This window comes from Nesoenas mayeri (assembly GCF_963082525.1).
Source record: "Nesoenas mayeri genome assembly, chromosome: 8".
In the NCBI taxonomy this organism is placed as follows: domain Eukaryota; kingdom Metazoa; phylum Chordata; class Aves; order Columbiformes; family Columbidae; genus Nesoenas; species Nesoenas mayeri.
Genome location: NC_137554.1, coordinates 7,043,096 through 7,059,513, shown reverse-complemented (window position 1 = coordinate 7,059,513; position 16,418 = coordinate 7,043,096). Strand labels below are relative to the sequence as shown.

At 37.6% G+C, this 16,418-nt stretch overlaps 1 protein-coding gene across 1 annotated transcript in view; it reads left to right on the top strand.

Moving 5' to 3' along the window:
• The window catches only part of ADGRL4 (adhesion G protein-coupled receptor L4), a gene marked incomplete at both ends in the record, with an annotated part of 72,288 nt that extends 58,964 nt beyond the window's left edge, over nucleotides 1-13,324 (top strand). The window contains 3 exons of the mRNA XM_080348884.1: nucleotides 10,883-10,974; nucleotides 12,568-12,736; nucleotides 13,262-13,324. Of these exons, the coding sequence (XP_080205010.1) occupies nucleotides 10,883-10,974; nucleotides 12,568-12,736; nucleotides 13,262-13,324 (324 nt within the window). The remainder of the gene's footprint in view (nucleotides 1-10,882; nucleotides 10,975-12,567; nucleotides 12,737-13,261) is intronic.
• Between the last annotated feature and the right edge of the window lie 3,094 nt (nucleotides 13,325-16,418).

Here is a 16,418-nt window from a genome sequence, read left to right as displayed (position 1 = left end):
TGTCTCCCACAACCTTCTCCTATTAAATCTGTTCAGTTGAGCTTCATGCGGGAAGTTCAAATTCACCCATGACACCGTGATTTGCACCTTTGCAGTACTGATGGAGTCAGGCAGGCTTGACTGTTGTACCCACTGTCATTGACACAATAAATGGGCATACATCTGTGAGGAACCAGGACTCAGTAGTGTGACATGTTGTAACATTAACAGGTGCAATTGCTGTTTAACAGTATCAATCTATCATTATCATTTTTTGAGATCACCTCTGTAATAACAAAATGCAGTCATGCTTTTTGAGATTGGAATATTTCCAAAATTGAACATCATCCAAATAATCCTCTCCGTGGCTTTTATCCAAACATCCTAGCACTGTGCAGTGAGGAGGTGGCTCCTCTACACTCTTCCTTGTTTTCCTTCTCTAATGTGTGTTATCAGAGACCTTGAAGGTGTCTGGCAAGCTCTGATTTTTCCAAATAATTGGTAATTGTAGTGTTTGCACTACAAAAATGTCTTATAAATGGACCCTGCAATTTTCAGAGCATTCTTGTAAACCTGATTTGGAACATACAAGCCAAGAAGTCTTTTCTGAGGATACCTCTCCCAAGAACCAAAGTTATTTTTATTAAGCATTCCTGCATATAGTAAATGTAATGAATAATCAAATGTAAAGCAAAAATATTCTAAGAATTGCAGTGATTGATTAACCATACTGGTTTGAACTTCCCATGTATAAATGAATGGGTAAATGAATAAAATATACAGATTGCACTTGCAAAATACAAAAAAGTGACATATGAGTGATGAAAGCAGGCTAACAGTAGAGTAATGCTTTTCATTAAGGTACTGCCTGCATATTCATTAGAGCTAGTCAATTACTTAAAAATATATTCATCAGATAATTTATTTGATGAATTTTACCATTATTTGTCAAATAATTTATTCAACAAAAAAGGTAAAATTAATGGAATAGTGCATTCATCATATCTTATTGGACAGCCCTAATACTTATTCAGTTATGTGCATTTAGGTTGATTCAGGATTAGTATTACTGCTGCAATCAATGCAGAAAAATTTCCTGGCAAATCCATTGCTCTGGTATTTTCTCATATACTCACAAATTCCATGTACTTAAAACTCTAATCTAGGCAATTCAAACTGCACATCTTTCTTGTAGAAAAGCAAATATTCAAAGAGTTTAAAGTTATACGTTTTCTCCAACTTCAATATCAAGCATGATCTGATAGCCCATTGCTTGAAAAAGCACAATACCCTTTGAAGTCAATCACACCACACTGGTGTAATCAGGTATACTACCTCTTCAGGCTTCTTCACATTATTATTCCTGTTCTTCAGTGAAGTGGATCATGTTCATTATTCTTGATATTTCTTGATATTCCAAGGAGTAATATAGATTTTTTTTTTTACCTCTGATCTCCATCAAAACAAACTGTATCACCATCTTACATTTTTTAGTGAATATTTATGCTTTGGAAAATCCTGTGTATGTGGGTTTGGGTTTCTTGTGTGTCTTTTTTTCTTTTTCTTTTTTTCCCCAAAGGGTTATTTGTGATAAATGCCCAGTTATGTTTCTTAGATAGATGAGAAGAGCATACTCTGTACCATTTAGTGTACATTTTTTCAGAAAATAGCTGTTTTAAACATTTTTTATATCTAATCTTGTTCCTCAGTCTGCCTTTTTAGTGGAAATAAATTTCCTACAAGGACTAGCAATGGCTTTATTATTCTTTATGAAAGAATAATAGTCCCCTTTTCATTAGCTCCTCTGTGGCTTCAGTTAAGGGCGTCTCCATTGCATTTCTTATGCCATTGTGGATAAAGTGGAGATAATTAATTACATAGTGGCGTTAAAGACTGAGTCTGCAGCTTTGGTGGAAACAGATTAGTTCAAACCACAATGTTGTTCAGCAACAACAATACCCGCTGTGCTAAATAATCACTGAGTCAGAATAGCACTTGCCCTGTTCAGTGGACAGGACCCGCTTTAATCTCCAAGCCACAGCTTCCATACTGGCATACCCAATGGATGCATTTTCTCAGCAAGACCAGGGCTTTCATGTGAAATTAAGGTTTTTCCTTACTGTCCTCTGTCATAAAAGTCCCTGTTCTGAAGCCGCTGGAAATACTTGGAAAAAGAGGCTGTGGCCATTAGTCTCAAAAATGGAAATTATTTGCTCTTATTTTGTTGCATAGGAACAAACTCATCACATAAGGCTCAAGGATCTTTGAAGGATGTTCCATATAAAAGTTGTTTGTTTAAAAAAAAAACCCAACAACAACAACAAAAAGACACAGCAAACACTTAGCTAGTAGTGTTAGAAGAAAGACTTTCTCCATCAGATCCACTGAAAGGACATTAGACTTGAAAAGTCACATGTGTTCTCTGTCATCCAGAGTGAAGCAAGCAGAAACAGCAGGTGAAGGAGTACAGGTGGATGCCCAGGGGAGAGGGAAGAGCACCCGCAGGTGCCAGCTGGCTCTGCACATTTCCTGAGACGTCCCACAGCTCCGTGCAGGTCAATGTCCCGGGCATCCTTATTTTCTAGCAAGATAAATTGTGCCCACCATTTTAATAGATCCATGTATATTAAGCTTCAGTGGATTTTTTTGTCAAGAAAGCCACACACCTATCTGAATCAGGTTTATATATATATATAGTTGTTTTAGATGTTCTTGTGACTCTTTACATTGGTTTGCTATAAGCTCAATTACTATAAACACATATGCTTACCCTAAATTGTTCATTGAAAGGACACTGTGGGTTTGCTTTAGAAAGTAAATAGAGACTGGACTATCTTTTGGATTTAGTAATTCCATAATGACTACATCCACACTACATATTTTCTCACTAAAATCACATTTCCTTCCACTATTCTACTGACCCTTTGATTAATCACTTGCAGGCCTTTAGAGAAGCAAATTTAAATTTCCAGTAGTAATTGCATGTGAATACTCTGCTTGGAAATTTCATTGGGTCATTGAAAGAACTGCATATGCCACAGCATAGGATTTTGTGACCACATCTGCAGCAGAATTGTGAATATTTATAAAAGCAAAGGCCCAAATCCTTTAGAGGATTTGGCAAACTGTGGAAGGCACAGACAGCTTTCTGCCTGCTATTCATACCTCCAAAGTGGCAAATAGAGCCTGTTGTCAGACCCAACATCTCAGTTGTGCTTCTCATGCTGCCTCCCTCCTGGTAGCTCATCCATTCACTGAAGCTGGTTATGCTAAAAGGTAATATACAACTATTTTGCTCCTCTGTGCCAGGTAAGAATAGTTCTGCAAGGCTCCTATATAATGGTCCAGAAGCAGCCTAAGACAGTTTTGCATTTGTGCGAAGAAAGCATAGGACAGGTGTAACATGTAGTCTGAAGTCTTTGATGCAGTTGTAATCAGTTCATTAAACCATCTGATTTATGTCATTAACAACTCCCAAGTAAATATGCCTTCTCAAAAACTTCTTGGAAAAAGAGATGAGTAAACCTCCTAATTAATTACATAGCAACCAAGACAGACCCCATTCCCATCATCAGATCTAGCTGGGCTAGCATTTATGGCTGAGGTCAGGTACAGCTCTATTGGTTCATCCCTCCTGACCTTGGCTGCAGAACTGAGGTGAAATAAAAACGTCTAGGTTAGTATGTGTTTAGATTTGCAATCCAATAAGAAACAACATTGCATCCAGAAGGCTGGGAAACTGTTTATGCTGATGAGAAATAGAGAAACCCTGCCCATTTATTTATTCATTTGCAGCTTGGTGTAAGTGTTCTAAAAATATAAAGGAAACATTTAATTGAGTCCGAATCTTCAGCTTGAGGTATGTAAAAAATCAGCTTTGAAGTATCCATACATAAAGAGCAACCCTATGTGAAAATTATGTATTTCCTGAGACGGGGTTTGAAATAAACTCATTTAGCTATATTTTACCCTTTAAAACAAGTGAAAATATTAAAATCTTAGAATCATAAAATTCTGTTACTGTATTATTGAAAGTATTTCCCCAAAATAGAGCCTAAAGGGCTTTTCCTAATGTTTTTGTTACATTTTCTACTGCCAGATAAGACTGTATACCTAAAGCACTCAAGAAGGTATATTCACTGGGGACACAATCATGAGATAAATCAGTCAGGAGACAAACCCAGACTGTTTGACTGCCAGCTTGTGTCCAATTTTATGCAATTAATATGGCATACATTTTCATTTTGAAGCTTAAACTGTTGTATTGTTAATAGCTTAGTTCCGTTCTCCTCTGACTGAAATAACGATGACCCACTGAATGTTGTCATTTTACCCAGCCATTAGACATCCAGCCAGAGAGACAGAAATGTATTGCTCTCTGTGGCAGAATTCAGACCATCACAAGCTCATTAATTCAAACACTCATAATGAGGGTCATTGTAAAGACTGATACAGATACAGCTGCTCTGAACTTCAGACATTCTTTGAAAAAGCCAAATTCAATATGATATATGTAAAAAATTCAAGTATATGCCTAAGAGAGCAGCAGGAGAAATTTTCTCATTCTTTTTTTGTGAGATCTGACATCAGCATATAGATGGTTTCATCAATTATTGAGACAGAGACTAAGAAAGGAAAAGGGAATGATTTGGGGGGTTCATTTTTGAAGTTTGAATGTAAAGTCCTCAGACTGAATCAGAACTCGTGTGCCTGAATCTTTAGAATTAGCTGCCTCTTTCTTATACCTTCTCTTCTTTGTGACACTAGAGAGCCTTTAAAGGCTGGTATTTAAAATGTTTTAATAACTTTTGAAGGGCTGCAGTGTATCTTTTACACAAAGGTATCATAGATGAAATTACTAATTCCTTTTTCATTCTATAAATACATGTGTATAGGAATAGTTTCAAAAACTCAGCCTCACGTTAAGCGATTACTCCACTGTTAAAAAAAGAACTGTCTTCACATTGTCTTGGATGGGGAATAGGGGGATAAGGGAGATCCAGGTCTCCCTGCTCCCTTCAGTGAATATTTAATTATTTATATGGCATGGGATAGATCCAGCAGGGCTGACAGAGCAATAGCAGTGAATATTTGGTACGGAGGCTGCAGAAACTAAGGGTCATAGCCTAGTCTGAATATTAAGTACAGCAGAAAATTGAGCCTTTGTCTTCAACATCCTGAATAAATGCCCTGTCCACAGGGATTTTCATTGTTCAGGAGTGTCCTTTCTGGTTTTAATCAGAAAAGCTATCCTGGCCAGGAAGCCTTGCCTGGTGAAAGTAGAGTCTTAAACAGTTAATGTCTTCTAGTGCTAATGAACTGACATTTTTTGACAAAAAAAAAAAAGTTGGACAACATTTTCTTGAATGCTTCTCGTCCCAATCTGTTTCATTTTACCAGATATCCAGGTGCTACCTGAGCCACCACCATGCAAGATGGACCATTTCCCTCTGAGCCTTCAAGTGCTCTTTTGTGTTGCTTAGAAAAATAGTGATGAGGAGGAAGGAAAAGAAGATTTCTTAGTTGCCAAATTTGGCAGCTGTCAGCTACCTTGATGGGGCAAAATGATGAGATATCACTTCACTCAGTATCTTATAATTTAATTGTAATTAATTATGAAAGAAACTACAACTCTTCAACACGAGTGCAAATATTTTTATTTGCAGGCAGATGTTTTGCATGCTTTATTAAATTTAGTGTATTTCATACCATTCAGTGCTCAACTAAAAATAACTATCATTCTGTACCTACACAGAGTGTTTCATGCAGTGCAAAGCACTAACATCATATTTACTTGAGGATAGAACATTATGTTAGTCTTCCAGTATGTAAAATACGTACATTTAAAAGTGGAATTAAGGACCTATTTTAAATACAGCAGTTGCTAAGCAATGTGCTATTAGCAGAACTTCAACAGCTTGGAACATTTAGCATTTTAGGACCTATGTGCTCATTTTTATATTATTATTTAGCTTGCAAAATGCAGTTAGTAATCAACAGGGATGTTTGTAATTTGTTTAGATAATAGATGAGATTGTTTTTCTGTGTTCTTCTGGATCCTCATTTTAGAAAAAAGAAACAAAAAAAAATATTGTGTCTTGATATGTATACAACTCTATTATTTTTTTCTACAAATTGTGGATGGGTGAAATTCTGCTGTGGTGGTCCAGAACTGCTAGTAGAAGCCAAAGCAGCAGTATCTTGCACTATCCAAGCCCACTGTTGGGCAGTTTCCCTTCTTTACAGAGCCTGTGCAGAAGAACTCCATTCAGTTAGCCATGGTAGTAATGAGACAGAGGGAGGGACACATCTGCAAACAGATTTACAGAGCCATCCTAGCTCTAGGTGTGGATATGTTAACACCACATACAACTTTTCCCATCCTATCCTAAAATACATGTGATTGATTGAACAGAACTCCCCAGGCTCATTCCTTTGGCAAAACCTCCTTATTGTTGACAAGATGATTAGGAAAGGACCAGGAAATTTCTTTGAATTTTCAATTGGTCTTTCTCGCCTGTGAATTTCTTTGCAAGAGGAAATTCTCCTGACCAGGCTGTGGCTGTGGGTCAGATCTGATCTGAGGACTTGTACCACTCCAGATGGTTCTGAACAATTCCTTGCGTGCCTGCTTTACCTTAACCACCAATGTCACATTTGCGAACATGGCGTTTAACAGAGTTCTGCTGTTGGTTTAGTGGAGCCAGAAGTCACTCCAAAGTCCTAAATCCTCATGACCCTTCACTCAGGTCATCTCCCAAGAGAGATGTACCAAACATTTACCATCCTCCCTTTAAACTCGCAAGTGTACAATCAGTCCTAGCTCATCCAGATTTGTGACTCCTTGGAGATTATCCTCGGTCATACAGATACATAAATGTAGCTGCCCGTATCTACAAGACCCTGATTTTATGGGATCCTTATAACTCCCCTTATTTAATGGCTGTTTCACGTAAACGTATTTTAAGCTTCCTACCATTTCCTCATAAATATAACACAACATCTATAGAATTTAAGAAAGTTAAAAATACTTCTACAAATATCTTTGAGAAATGATTCCCTGAAGATGCTATGAGCAGAGGCTGTTCCTATAGCAGCTCTTGTCTTTGATTAACCACTTAAAAAAAAAGCTTGTTAATCCTGTAGTTCACCTGAGCATCCTGAGTGAAAGCTGATTTGCACTTGGGGAGTGGGGCTGGGGATGCTCAGCATGTCACAGAATTGGGGTCACAGGGGGAAAGTCAGAGGTTTCTGTTGCGAAATAGCAAGCACTGAGTGTCCTGTTTGCCCAACAGCAGTTTGGAGCAGTTTGTTAAGTACAAAAAAAACTTCAGGTCTGGGCTTGGAATCAGTGCAATTTCCCTTTAGCCTATTAGACTTGCCGAGAAGCCCCTCTCAGGACATGCAGCAGTTTCTCTGACTGCTCAGCCGTGTAATAACACTGAAAACAAAGGCACATGAACTTACCGTGTCACACTGTATGTCGTTATTCACTTGACAGAACTGTGGCCATGCCACAACATTTCACGCTTTGGGTTTGCCCAAAGCCGCGGAGTAGCTCTGCTCATTATACAGGTAACTTCTCCCCAAAGCCGGCGAGTGGCAGCAGCTGTCCCCAGGCTGGTCCTTCCCAGGCCTGTGCAAAGCCTGGTCTGAGTGTGTTGTCACAGCTGCCTGCACATCTTGCTCTGCTCCAGCGTGCTGCCTCTCCGGAGACACCGTGCCTTATGTTTGCCATTTCATTCTCATTCACCTTGCCTGTCACCTTAAGGCAGCATTAATTATAATGTCATCAGAGGTTTATTCAACAAGATCTGAAGATTGTGGTTTAATTACAAAAATGAAAACATGCGATTACAACTGAAGTATAAGTATAAAACACAATATTTGGCTATAAGTGGCAGCTGAAGCATTTTTAGATGTTTCAGTGTCTCATGCGGATGTCTCTCAAGTTTATCTCAGCTGGAAGATTTGGGGGTCCAGAATTCCTTTGCCTGTCTATGTTCTGGATGACTTTTACAGCCTACTACCTACATTTATGCTCCTTAGAAGTTTGGGTTTGGATACAAATTCAAATGTATTAAATGGTTTTATCTTTGACTAGGTATTTTGGGTGATTTGATTTCCCATCCCATTTGTTGAAATATGTATGGCTCTTTGGGGATATCCGTCCTTATTGAGTCCATCTTCTCAGTATTCCTACTCAGTCCAACTGCCCAATGTGAACTTTTTACTTTACATTTCCTAGAGATAGCTGAGACTACTGGTATGTTCATAGCAAAGAATATACAGAGTATCAATTTGAAGTACAATATATAAAGTTTAGGATACCTGTTACATTACCAGTTTTCTCTAAAGGTCACACATGACACATTATTGACATTAACTAGTGATTTCTCCTGGATTTACCCATGAGTCCATGTTACTGTTTTCCCTTAAGTTTTGTTGCATTTCTGTGTCATGAGACAGTTACAACTACTTTGTTGTTGCCTATTTTGTCCCTCAAAGGACAAAATGCAGTTCCAGAGGCCTCTAACTAAGGAAGGAACAAAGGAAAAAAAAACCCAAAATACTATGTTGTGCAAAAGCTACTGTTTTGAGATACTGAACATTGTGTAAAGGCAGTCTGTATACTTTTCTATAGATATTTTTTATTAATGAAGTGTTTCGAAATGGGGCAAAAAACAACTTAAGACTTTAATAAATCTTGGAAATGACTGGGTATTTCAGAAGTTAAGCTCCCCCTCATTACCCTGTAACACTACCTCTTGCGAGGCTACCTGAGATGTATTGTACAATAATTGTGTTCTGGCAGCTGACTCTGAGAAGCCGGTGTTAACCTCTCCTGTTCCCCCGATACGTACAGATTATTCCCATTGGAATGGATTGATGAATGAAAAGATCATACTTAATGGGTATTACTTTAATGCAGAGGGCCAAATCCTATTATCCTGTGCAACAGACATTGTAAATAGTATTTGTGTAAAGGAGCCCCACTGGGACAGAGAGAAATGAAGTCTGCTGCCACGAGGCCCCACATCAGCCCCATCCTTGCTCAGCAAAACCTCTCTGGGTCTGCAGCTGGTTTCTATGGCCAAAGGATAAGGGGGTTTGGCTCCAGAGCTTCTTACAGAACATATTAATGGCAATAGGAAGGCTCTCATTGACATTAGGGCTTTTGGTGACAGGTCAGCAGAGAGGAAGGTTGGTCACGTGGTTTCTGCTGCGATATTGATAGCGGTTTCTGAAGAAGTAGCGGTGTGTGTTCTCCGTGATCATGGAACTTTGATCACTTTTCACCCTACCTTTTTCAGATTAATAAATACATTAGGTGGGTTATGCAGATTAGAGTGTGCGCACCAAGTTATTTGAGATATTATTCAACAACAAATATAAGATAAAAAGTAAGTCTGCATATAATTACCCACAACTGCTGACTGACTTATAATTAACTTTGAAAAATTGCTGGTTTAGGAGATATTATAGATTACAATTTTAAATATAAGGAGCTTCAGAATAGCTCTCACGAACAGCGCAAGTACAAGGTATTCAGTGAAGGATTAATTCCCTAAACTGCTAATCAGCTCTATCTCCTGTCTTATCAAATTGTAAATACATCATGCTGTATTAAAGTATGAGCATGCAGCTAATTAAAGCCGAGCCTGCATTTAATATCAGATACTCCCCCCCCTTGACATAACAAAAATGTTCTAAGGACGTGCATAACGAGTGTTAACAAATGCAAGTGATTCTTTTTAAAGTGATGCTGTGTTCCTACAGCAGCCTTTTGTTTTCATTTTGGATAATTTTTTTTGAAGAAAAAGAAGGAGGGAGGAAAACCACACAGTCGTTCTGGAGAAACAAGTTGGGGAAGACATTAATTCTTTTCAGTCTACAGCTGGAAGCCCACAGGAGCCAACGAAGAGATTACAGCTGAAGATCTACAAATAGTATCTGGATGACATCCAGCTAAAATTTTGTCCATTTACTAACATTTTTAATAGATTCTGACGTTAAATGTTGCAAAGCAAGATAAGAATTTTTTTTAAATGCAAGAAAGCAAACCCATCCTCATTGTTAAAGGAATGCTGTATAAATTTAAATGAAAGATCAGTGAAGCCTAGCTGAGCAAACAGAGGTTCAGAACCCCAATTGAGCATCATTTGCAAAAGTGCTTCTTATAGTTGCTTTTTTTCTGTTTCAAACTCAAAGCAATGCCATTATAATGAAGTCAGGAGAAAAACACACTGAAATTATTCACCTATGAAACAAACACAAAATATAAGGGAGAATACCCAGCATGGAGCCTTTCAACCAAAGTTAGTTTCTTAAAAATTCTTTGTGTAAACCTCAAACTTTTTATATGCCATTTTGAAGTTTTCATACCCCAAAGATCTTAGAACATATGATGGTATTAATGTTATTCAGCAACAAAAGACACACATTTTGTCAAGATCCACGTGATATAGTACAATTAAAAAACTCCATGGAGATGAGGAGTCCTTTCCCTTTCCTTGTCCCTTTCCCTTTTCCTTTTCCTTTCCCTTTTTCTTTCCCTTTCCCTTTTCTTTAACAACTCTACTTAGAGAAAAAAAAAATCTCAGCTGGAAATCAAAGCGATTTACCAATAAAATCAATAAACATTTGCAGACTTTCGGTAGTGATACTGTTGAGATAAGGTAGAGTTACAGCCCTGTGTGATCGATGTTTATTACAGGGCTTGTATTTTTTTAATAGAAGTGGATGAGAAAAGGGTAGGTTTTTTCTCCTCCCGGCACTGAATTCTGTAGGTTTCATATACACAGAAACATTACCTGACTTGTTTCATTTAAATGTGTAACAGTTACAGAAATTCAGAAGCATCCTGGTTTGAACTAAAAGTGCCTTTCTTCACTCCCCCCAGGTCAATTTGTTGGCTTTTGGAGTGATTATTTATAAAGTATTTCGACACACTGCAATGTTAAAGCCAGAAGTTAGTTGTTATGAAAATATAAGGTAAGTTTGCCATTTAATTCAAATTCTACATTCTGTAAGTTTAAATACAGCGAGAGATGAAAGGGCGTATTCAAAAAGAACAGTTTAATTTTTTGAAGATTTGTAGAAAAATAAACTCCTTTTTTTTCCCATGTTATCCCCTCATATAGATTTGGAGGTAGATTTGCAATCTTTATTCCCATTGAACAATACCTTGTACAGTGCCACTGGGGTTGTGTGGGAGGTGTATGACAAATTCCAGTGGCCTGTATCAACCAGAGGGTAAAGGCTGATGGCAAGGTTAAAGCAGTCATTGTCCTATTTTCTTAAGTACTTTCCACAGCCTCAATGCAAGCTAAACCAGATTTCAAAACTTATGCCTGAATTGGAACCAAAATATTTGCCATGAAGTAACAAGGAATTTGGTGATAAGAGAATCAAGCCATTCATGTTACTTGTAAAAAGTCTACAGTAGGACATTGTGCTTCTGGAGCATTGGGGGGGTGGGGAGATTCTCTCCAGGATTTTTACTTTGCATGCTGCTATGATTTTTCCATCAACTCACTCTCTTTAAAACTGATTTATAGGGACCTTGAAAACCGTTTGTGCAGGAAAAGCTGAAGTGTACTACAGGGAACATTGAAAACAACTTACTGTTTGTGTTGCTTAGGAACACTCCTGCAGTTTCAATGTATTTCACTAGATTTATAGTTAGGATTTAGCAATTGTTTGATTGATTACTTTCTCTTATTCCTCACCCTTCATGGCTTCATGTGGTGAGCTGGTTTTAATGAAATTGAAAATTATTCATTTTCAGAGGAATAGTGCTAAAAATGTCTGTTGTTCAAAGCAAGTCCTGCAACGACTGGGCTGAAAATGAATAAGAAAGTAATCAGTGGCTTCATTTTCAAGACAACACGCTGTAATTTGCTCAAGCCTGTGAGCAGGACTCTACAGCATCTTGGAAAACAAAAAATCGTAGCCAATCAGTTTCTATAATTTTAAAGCGCCTATATGCCGACCCAGGAACTATTTGAGAGTATTTGTGTTCTAAAAACAAGATTTTTTTATTTTTTTTTTAAGAAAAAGAATGAAAGGAAGAAAGGTAGTCTAGTTTTACAACTGGCACTGTCTTCTGCAGAGAACCTGAGAGGCAGCCTGGGAATCCTTTGATGTCATGCACACGTACTGACCTAAGAGCATACTGTACATTTTTCTGGGTTATTTTTTTTTTTGAGGAAGATAAGGGGGAGGAGGCAAAGTGGGGGAATGCTTCATAACAGACATATGTTTTTCCTTGGGGAATTACACTAACAGTAGATTTAAATCAAATCATATGGTGCTGCAGTACACCAGAGAAAACATATCTGAAGATTAAAGAAGCCAGTGTTTTCAGGCCCTCCAGTTTTACTCCTTTGCTCTTCTGCAGTGATTATGTGAGCCGATTCGTGACGCAGTGCTACAGCACACCCTAAAGAGCAGCCCATGCATTTGCGCTTCCCAGGCCCTTGCAGCTGTGCAAAAATGGCCTGGGCAGCATTCATCACCCGGGACAGTGAAGGAAGGAAAATAGTACATGTCCACATGCCGTTTACAATGTTTCCTTCCCTCTAGATCCTGTGCCCGAGGTGCTCTTGCTCTCCTGTTCCTCCTTGGGGCTACCTGGATCTTTGGGGTCCTCCATGTCATCCAGGGATCTGTGGTTACTGCATATCTTTTTACAATCTTCAACGCATTCCAGGGGATGTTCATCTTCATATTTCTTTGCGTGTTGTCTAGGAAGGTAAGTGCCCCATTCCTTGTGGGATTCTGATTTGGGCAGTCTCATGTACCTACACAGGCAGGTGCCCAGCCCTGGAGTGGAGTTGTGGTGCAAATCAGGGCAAGGGAGGAAATTCTTGTGCCATTGATGGGGGAGAGAAGGGAAGAAGGAAAATTTTGCTATTGCCTTCAGTGGAGACAGAATCTCTAACCAATTTTTACCTTCTCACATATTTCCTGCTGTGTTTAAAACCAATTTATGAAACATGGAAAAATGGTTTTTTTAAATTTTAAAACTAGTTGTAGTGCCATTAACCTGACGAAATAAAGCAATGTGTACAACTAAGCTCACTTCCAGTCTTTCCAGCTGGCAGCATGGTATATTCTTCAGGACCTGTTTTGGTACATTCTTCAGTATTCTCTCCTAAAGTCAAAAGGAGCCTCATCTTAAAACATCTAGTGACGGGAATAATACAAAATGAGTTTAAAGGCTTATAGACCTATCAATAAATCTGTTTAATATTTGAATTCAATATTTTTATTTCAGATTCAGGAAGAGTATTACAGATTGTTCAAAAATGTTCCTTGCTGTTTTGGCTGCTTGCGATAAATGGAAGGAAAACATGCATGAGCATATCAGTGGAAGAAGGGAACAACCTAGATGATGTTGTCATGGATATTACAGAAAAATGTGTTATTGTGAAAGTCTGAAATGACCCAGTGAGCAGCCATGTCTTTTAACTCAATCACTGACTGGTTTGTACATATGTGTGCATTCATTCAGAGCGTTTATATTATGCTGTATACAAACAGTATACAAACCAAATTGGATTATTGCAAACCAAATATTAACAGGGAAAGAAGTAAATTTCTAAAGAAGCTCACGACTTTTCATTACTTAGGGTTTGCTTCTAATATTAGAAATATCTGTACTTCTTGAAAGCAAGATACCAAAAACCAACTGGCACAGCAGATTTTATGAATAGCTTTGCTAGTGGAAATATGTTCACTGTCTTTTTGTAGTAATGAACTTCTTACATTAAGTTGTATGTGGCCATCTGCAGGGAATGGGTTCCATTAAAGAGTCAATAGATAAAGATCTGCTTCAGCCCAGACTTTTGAAAACATTTATTTTAATTTAAAGTAGATTAAAAAAGGAATTTGTTTAATATTATTCTCTTATCACTGAAATATATATTTGTATATTAATCAATTCTTTATTTTTATAACTTTTAGAGAACTGTTTAGATCTAAAGAGCTGAGGTCAGATCTGATACAAGAATGCTGGGACAGCCATTTTATAAGTGAAAGATTATTTTGTGAATACTTTGAAAATGATCTAGTTCTTGTTTTATTTAATTGACAAAAAGACTGAGATCTGCTAAACTGGCACTATGATTTTGGAGGCTCTGGGAAGGAGATGCTTTCACAGGTTTGCCACTTGATAGAGATATTTGGAATCCAGACCTTGTAGGATCAAATTAAAATAAAGTGCTAGAAATTACCCATACAGAAGAATACAAATTTAAATTCAAGGTCATATGCCTCCGTGCCACATAAAATTGTAATTACAGCAGTTTTCTTGTGGCATCTTTGTCTTCCTCTGAGGCTCCAGGTTTTGAAGCACCCTACATTTAACTGTAGGAGAATACAAAGATCTACTGAAATCAAAGGGAGTACTTGAAGTGCAAGTTTTGCTGGATCAGGACACAAACATGATGTATCAGCAGTTCCACCTTTGCCATCTTGCTTATTTTAAAATTATGCTTTAATTTCACCCATTTAGCACCTAGCTTATGTGAAGCACTGAGCAACCCTCAGTCCACATTGCCTTCTCAGGAAGTGTCTAAGATCTCAGATGAAGTCCATTATTTTTACCAGTGAGGCACTGTAAATAGGTTGTTGTTAATAAATCCCACTGTTGTACTGTCTATTAAAATAAAGCACTACTCTGAGTTTTATTTATATTAAAGGAAACTTTTTTTTTAATGGTCAAATCTGTTTGGTTTACATCTTTTTTTTTTGTATACACAAGCCTTTTATTATATGCACTGCAGTGACATGCTTCATTATGTATATTCCATGTTTTTGTCGAAATTTTGGAAACCACAAAATTAGTCTTTTTTCTCTGAAAAAAAAATTCTCAGTCCTTTGAATGTACAATATGTGAATAAACTGAAGTGCTTAGCTTTCACATTTTGACATTTCCCTTCATTTAAATAAATACAGTGGTAAAAGTTCTCATGGTTTTATATTATTTGCTCTGAATTGTTTTCTGTATTTCCTTTTCTGTTGTATATATTCTTCTTTGTTTGGGAAGACGCAGATCCATATTACTTACAAGAGTATTTTTAGAAGGATATCTACTAATACATCATCTTTAATCTCCTGCAGAAATGTAACGTATAGTAAGTCTGTCTGTACAAAGCATCTCTAGTAACTATATAATGACTTCAGCATGCTCAGTGAGATTGAAAAAGTTCCTTGGAAAGAAAATATATCATAAACTGTTTAGGTTACAACGGTCTTCTTAATGAAAGCACATCTTTTATAGGAAAACCATGCTCTCCAGTCTCTGGGTCACATCTTCATTGAAACTCTGTTTTCCTTACATGCAAGGATGAGTTTTCATCTTTTGATACAGCATGTAAGGAGTAGAAAAATTGTTTAGATTCATTGCCCTAGAACTTAAAGGATATTTTAATTTTCATGCATACAGAAATACTGATGAGAAATCAAAGGGGTTTATTTTTTGCAGCCCTTACTAACATGAGCCCCAACCCAGCAGAGAGAGAGGAGGAGAGACAATGGATATAAACTGAAAAAAGAGAGGTTTCAGCAAGATAAGGGGGAAAACTTTTTCAACATGAGTATATTCAGGTGTAGGAAAAGATTGCCCAGAGAGGTTGTGCAGTTGTGTTAAAATCTTTGGAGGTTTCTAAAGCCCGCAGCAACCTGATCTCATACCTGACCCTGCTTTGAGCAGGAAGGTGGATGAGCTGATCCTCTGAGGTCCCTTCCAGCCTGAATTGTTCTATGACTTTATGATACGAAATCAGAAAAATAACAGTTGGGCATTAGTTATTATTTTGTTAAGCAAATTTGCACTCAAGTGCTGTGCATCAGCTGAACAAACTGTTTTTCCAAAAATAAATTTGCGTGACATAGTTGTCAGAGCAACTGGTAACTAGTCGACTGGTTTGAAAAATAAAAACGTTGTTCGGCATCTTTTCAGATTACATGCTTTTGAGACGTATATGACATCTCCAGGTGGGGCCAAGAGGAAAAAGAAAAAATCAATGATTGACAAGACAGATAAAAAGTAAAATGTGAAGGTTTCTCTCTGAAAGCAAGTGCTTGCTGAAGGGAGAAATTGTTTCCATTAAACCAATCAAAGAGAAATTTGTGTTCAGTGTTGCATTTCAAGGTGTGCTTCAGAATATAATAAATAAGGTCTGGATTAAAAAAGACTGGTTTATTCTGAAATAATTATTTCCTCAAAGAATTGGAAGTGTGTTTCAAAGAAACCGCAACATTTAGGAGTTAATTATCATCACAGCCTTTGGGAGGTTCAGTCTGCCAGAGCTGTGCTGATGAACAGATCGTCTGTGCTCTTTGCCTACTGGAATGAAGCAGAAAACACCATAAACACTTTTCAGATTTATTTCAGGCTTTCCTCCACTCTTCAGCTGTCACAGTCCTTC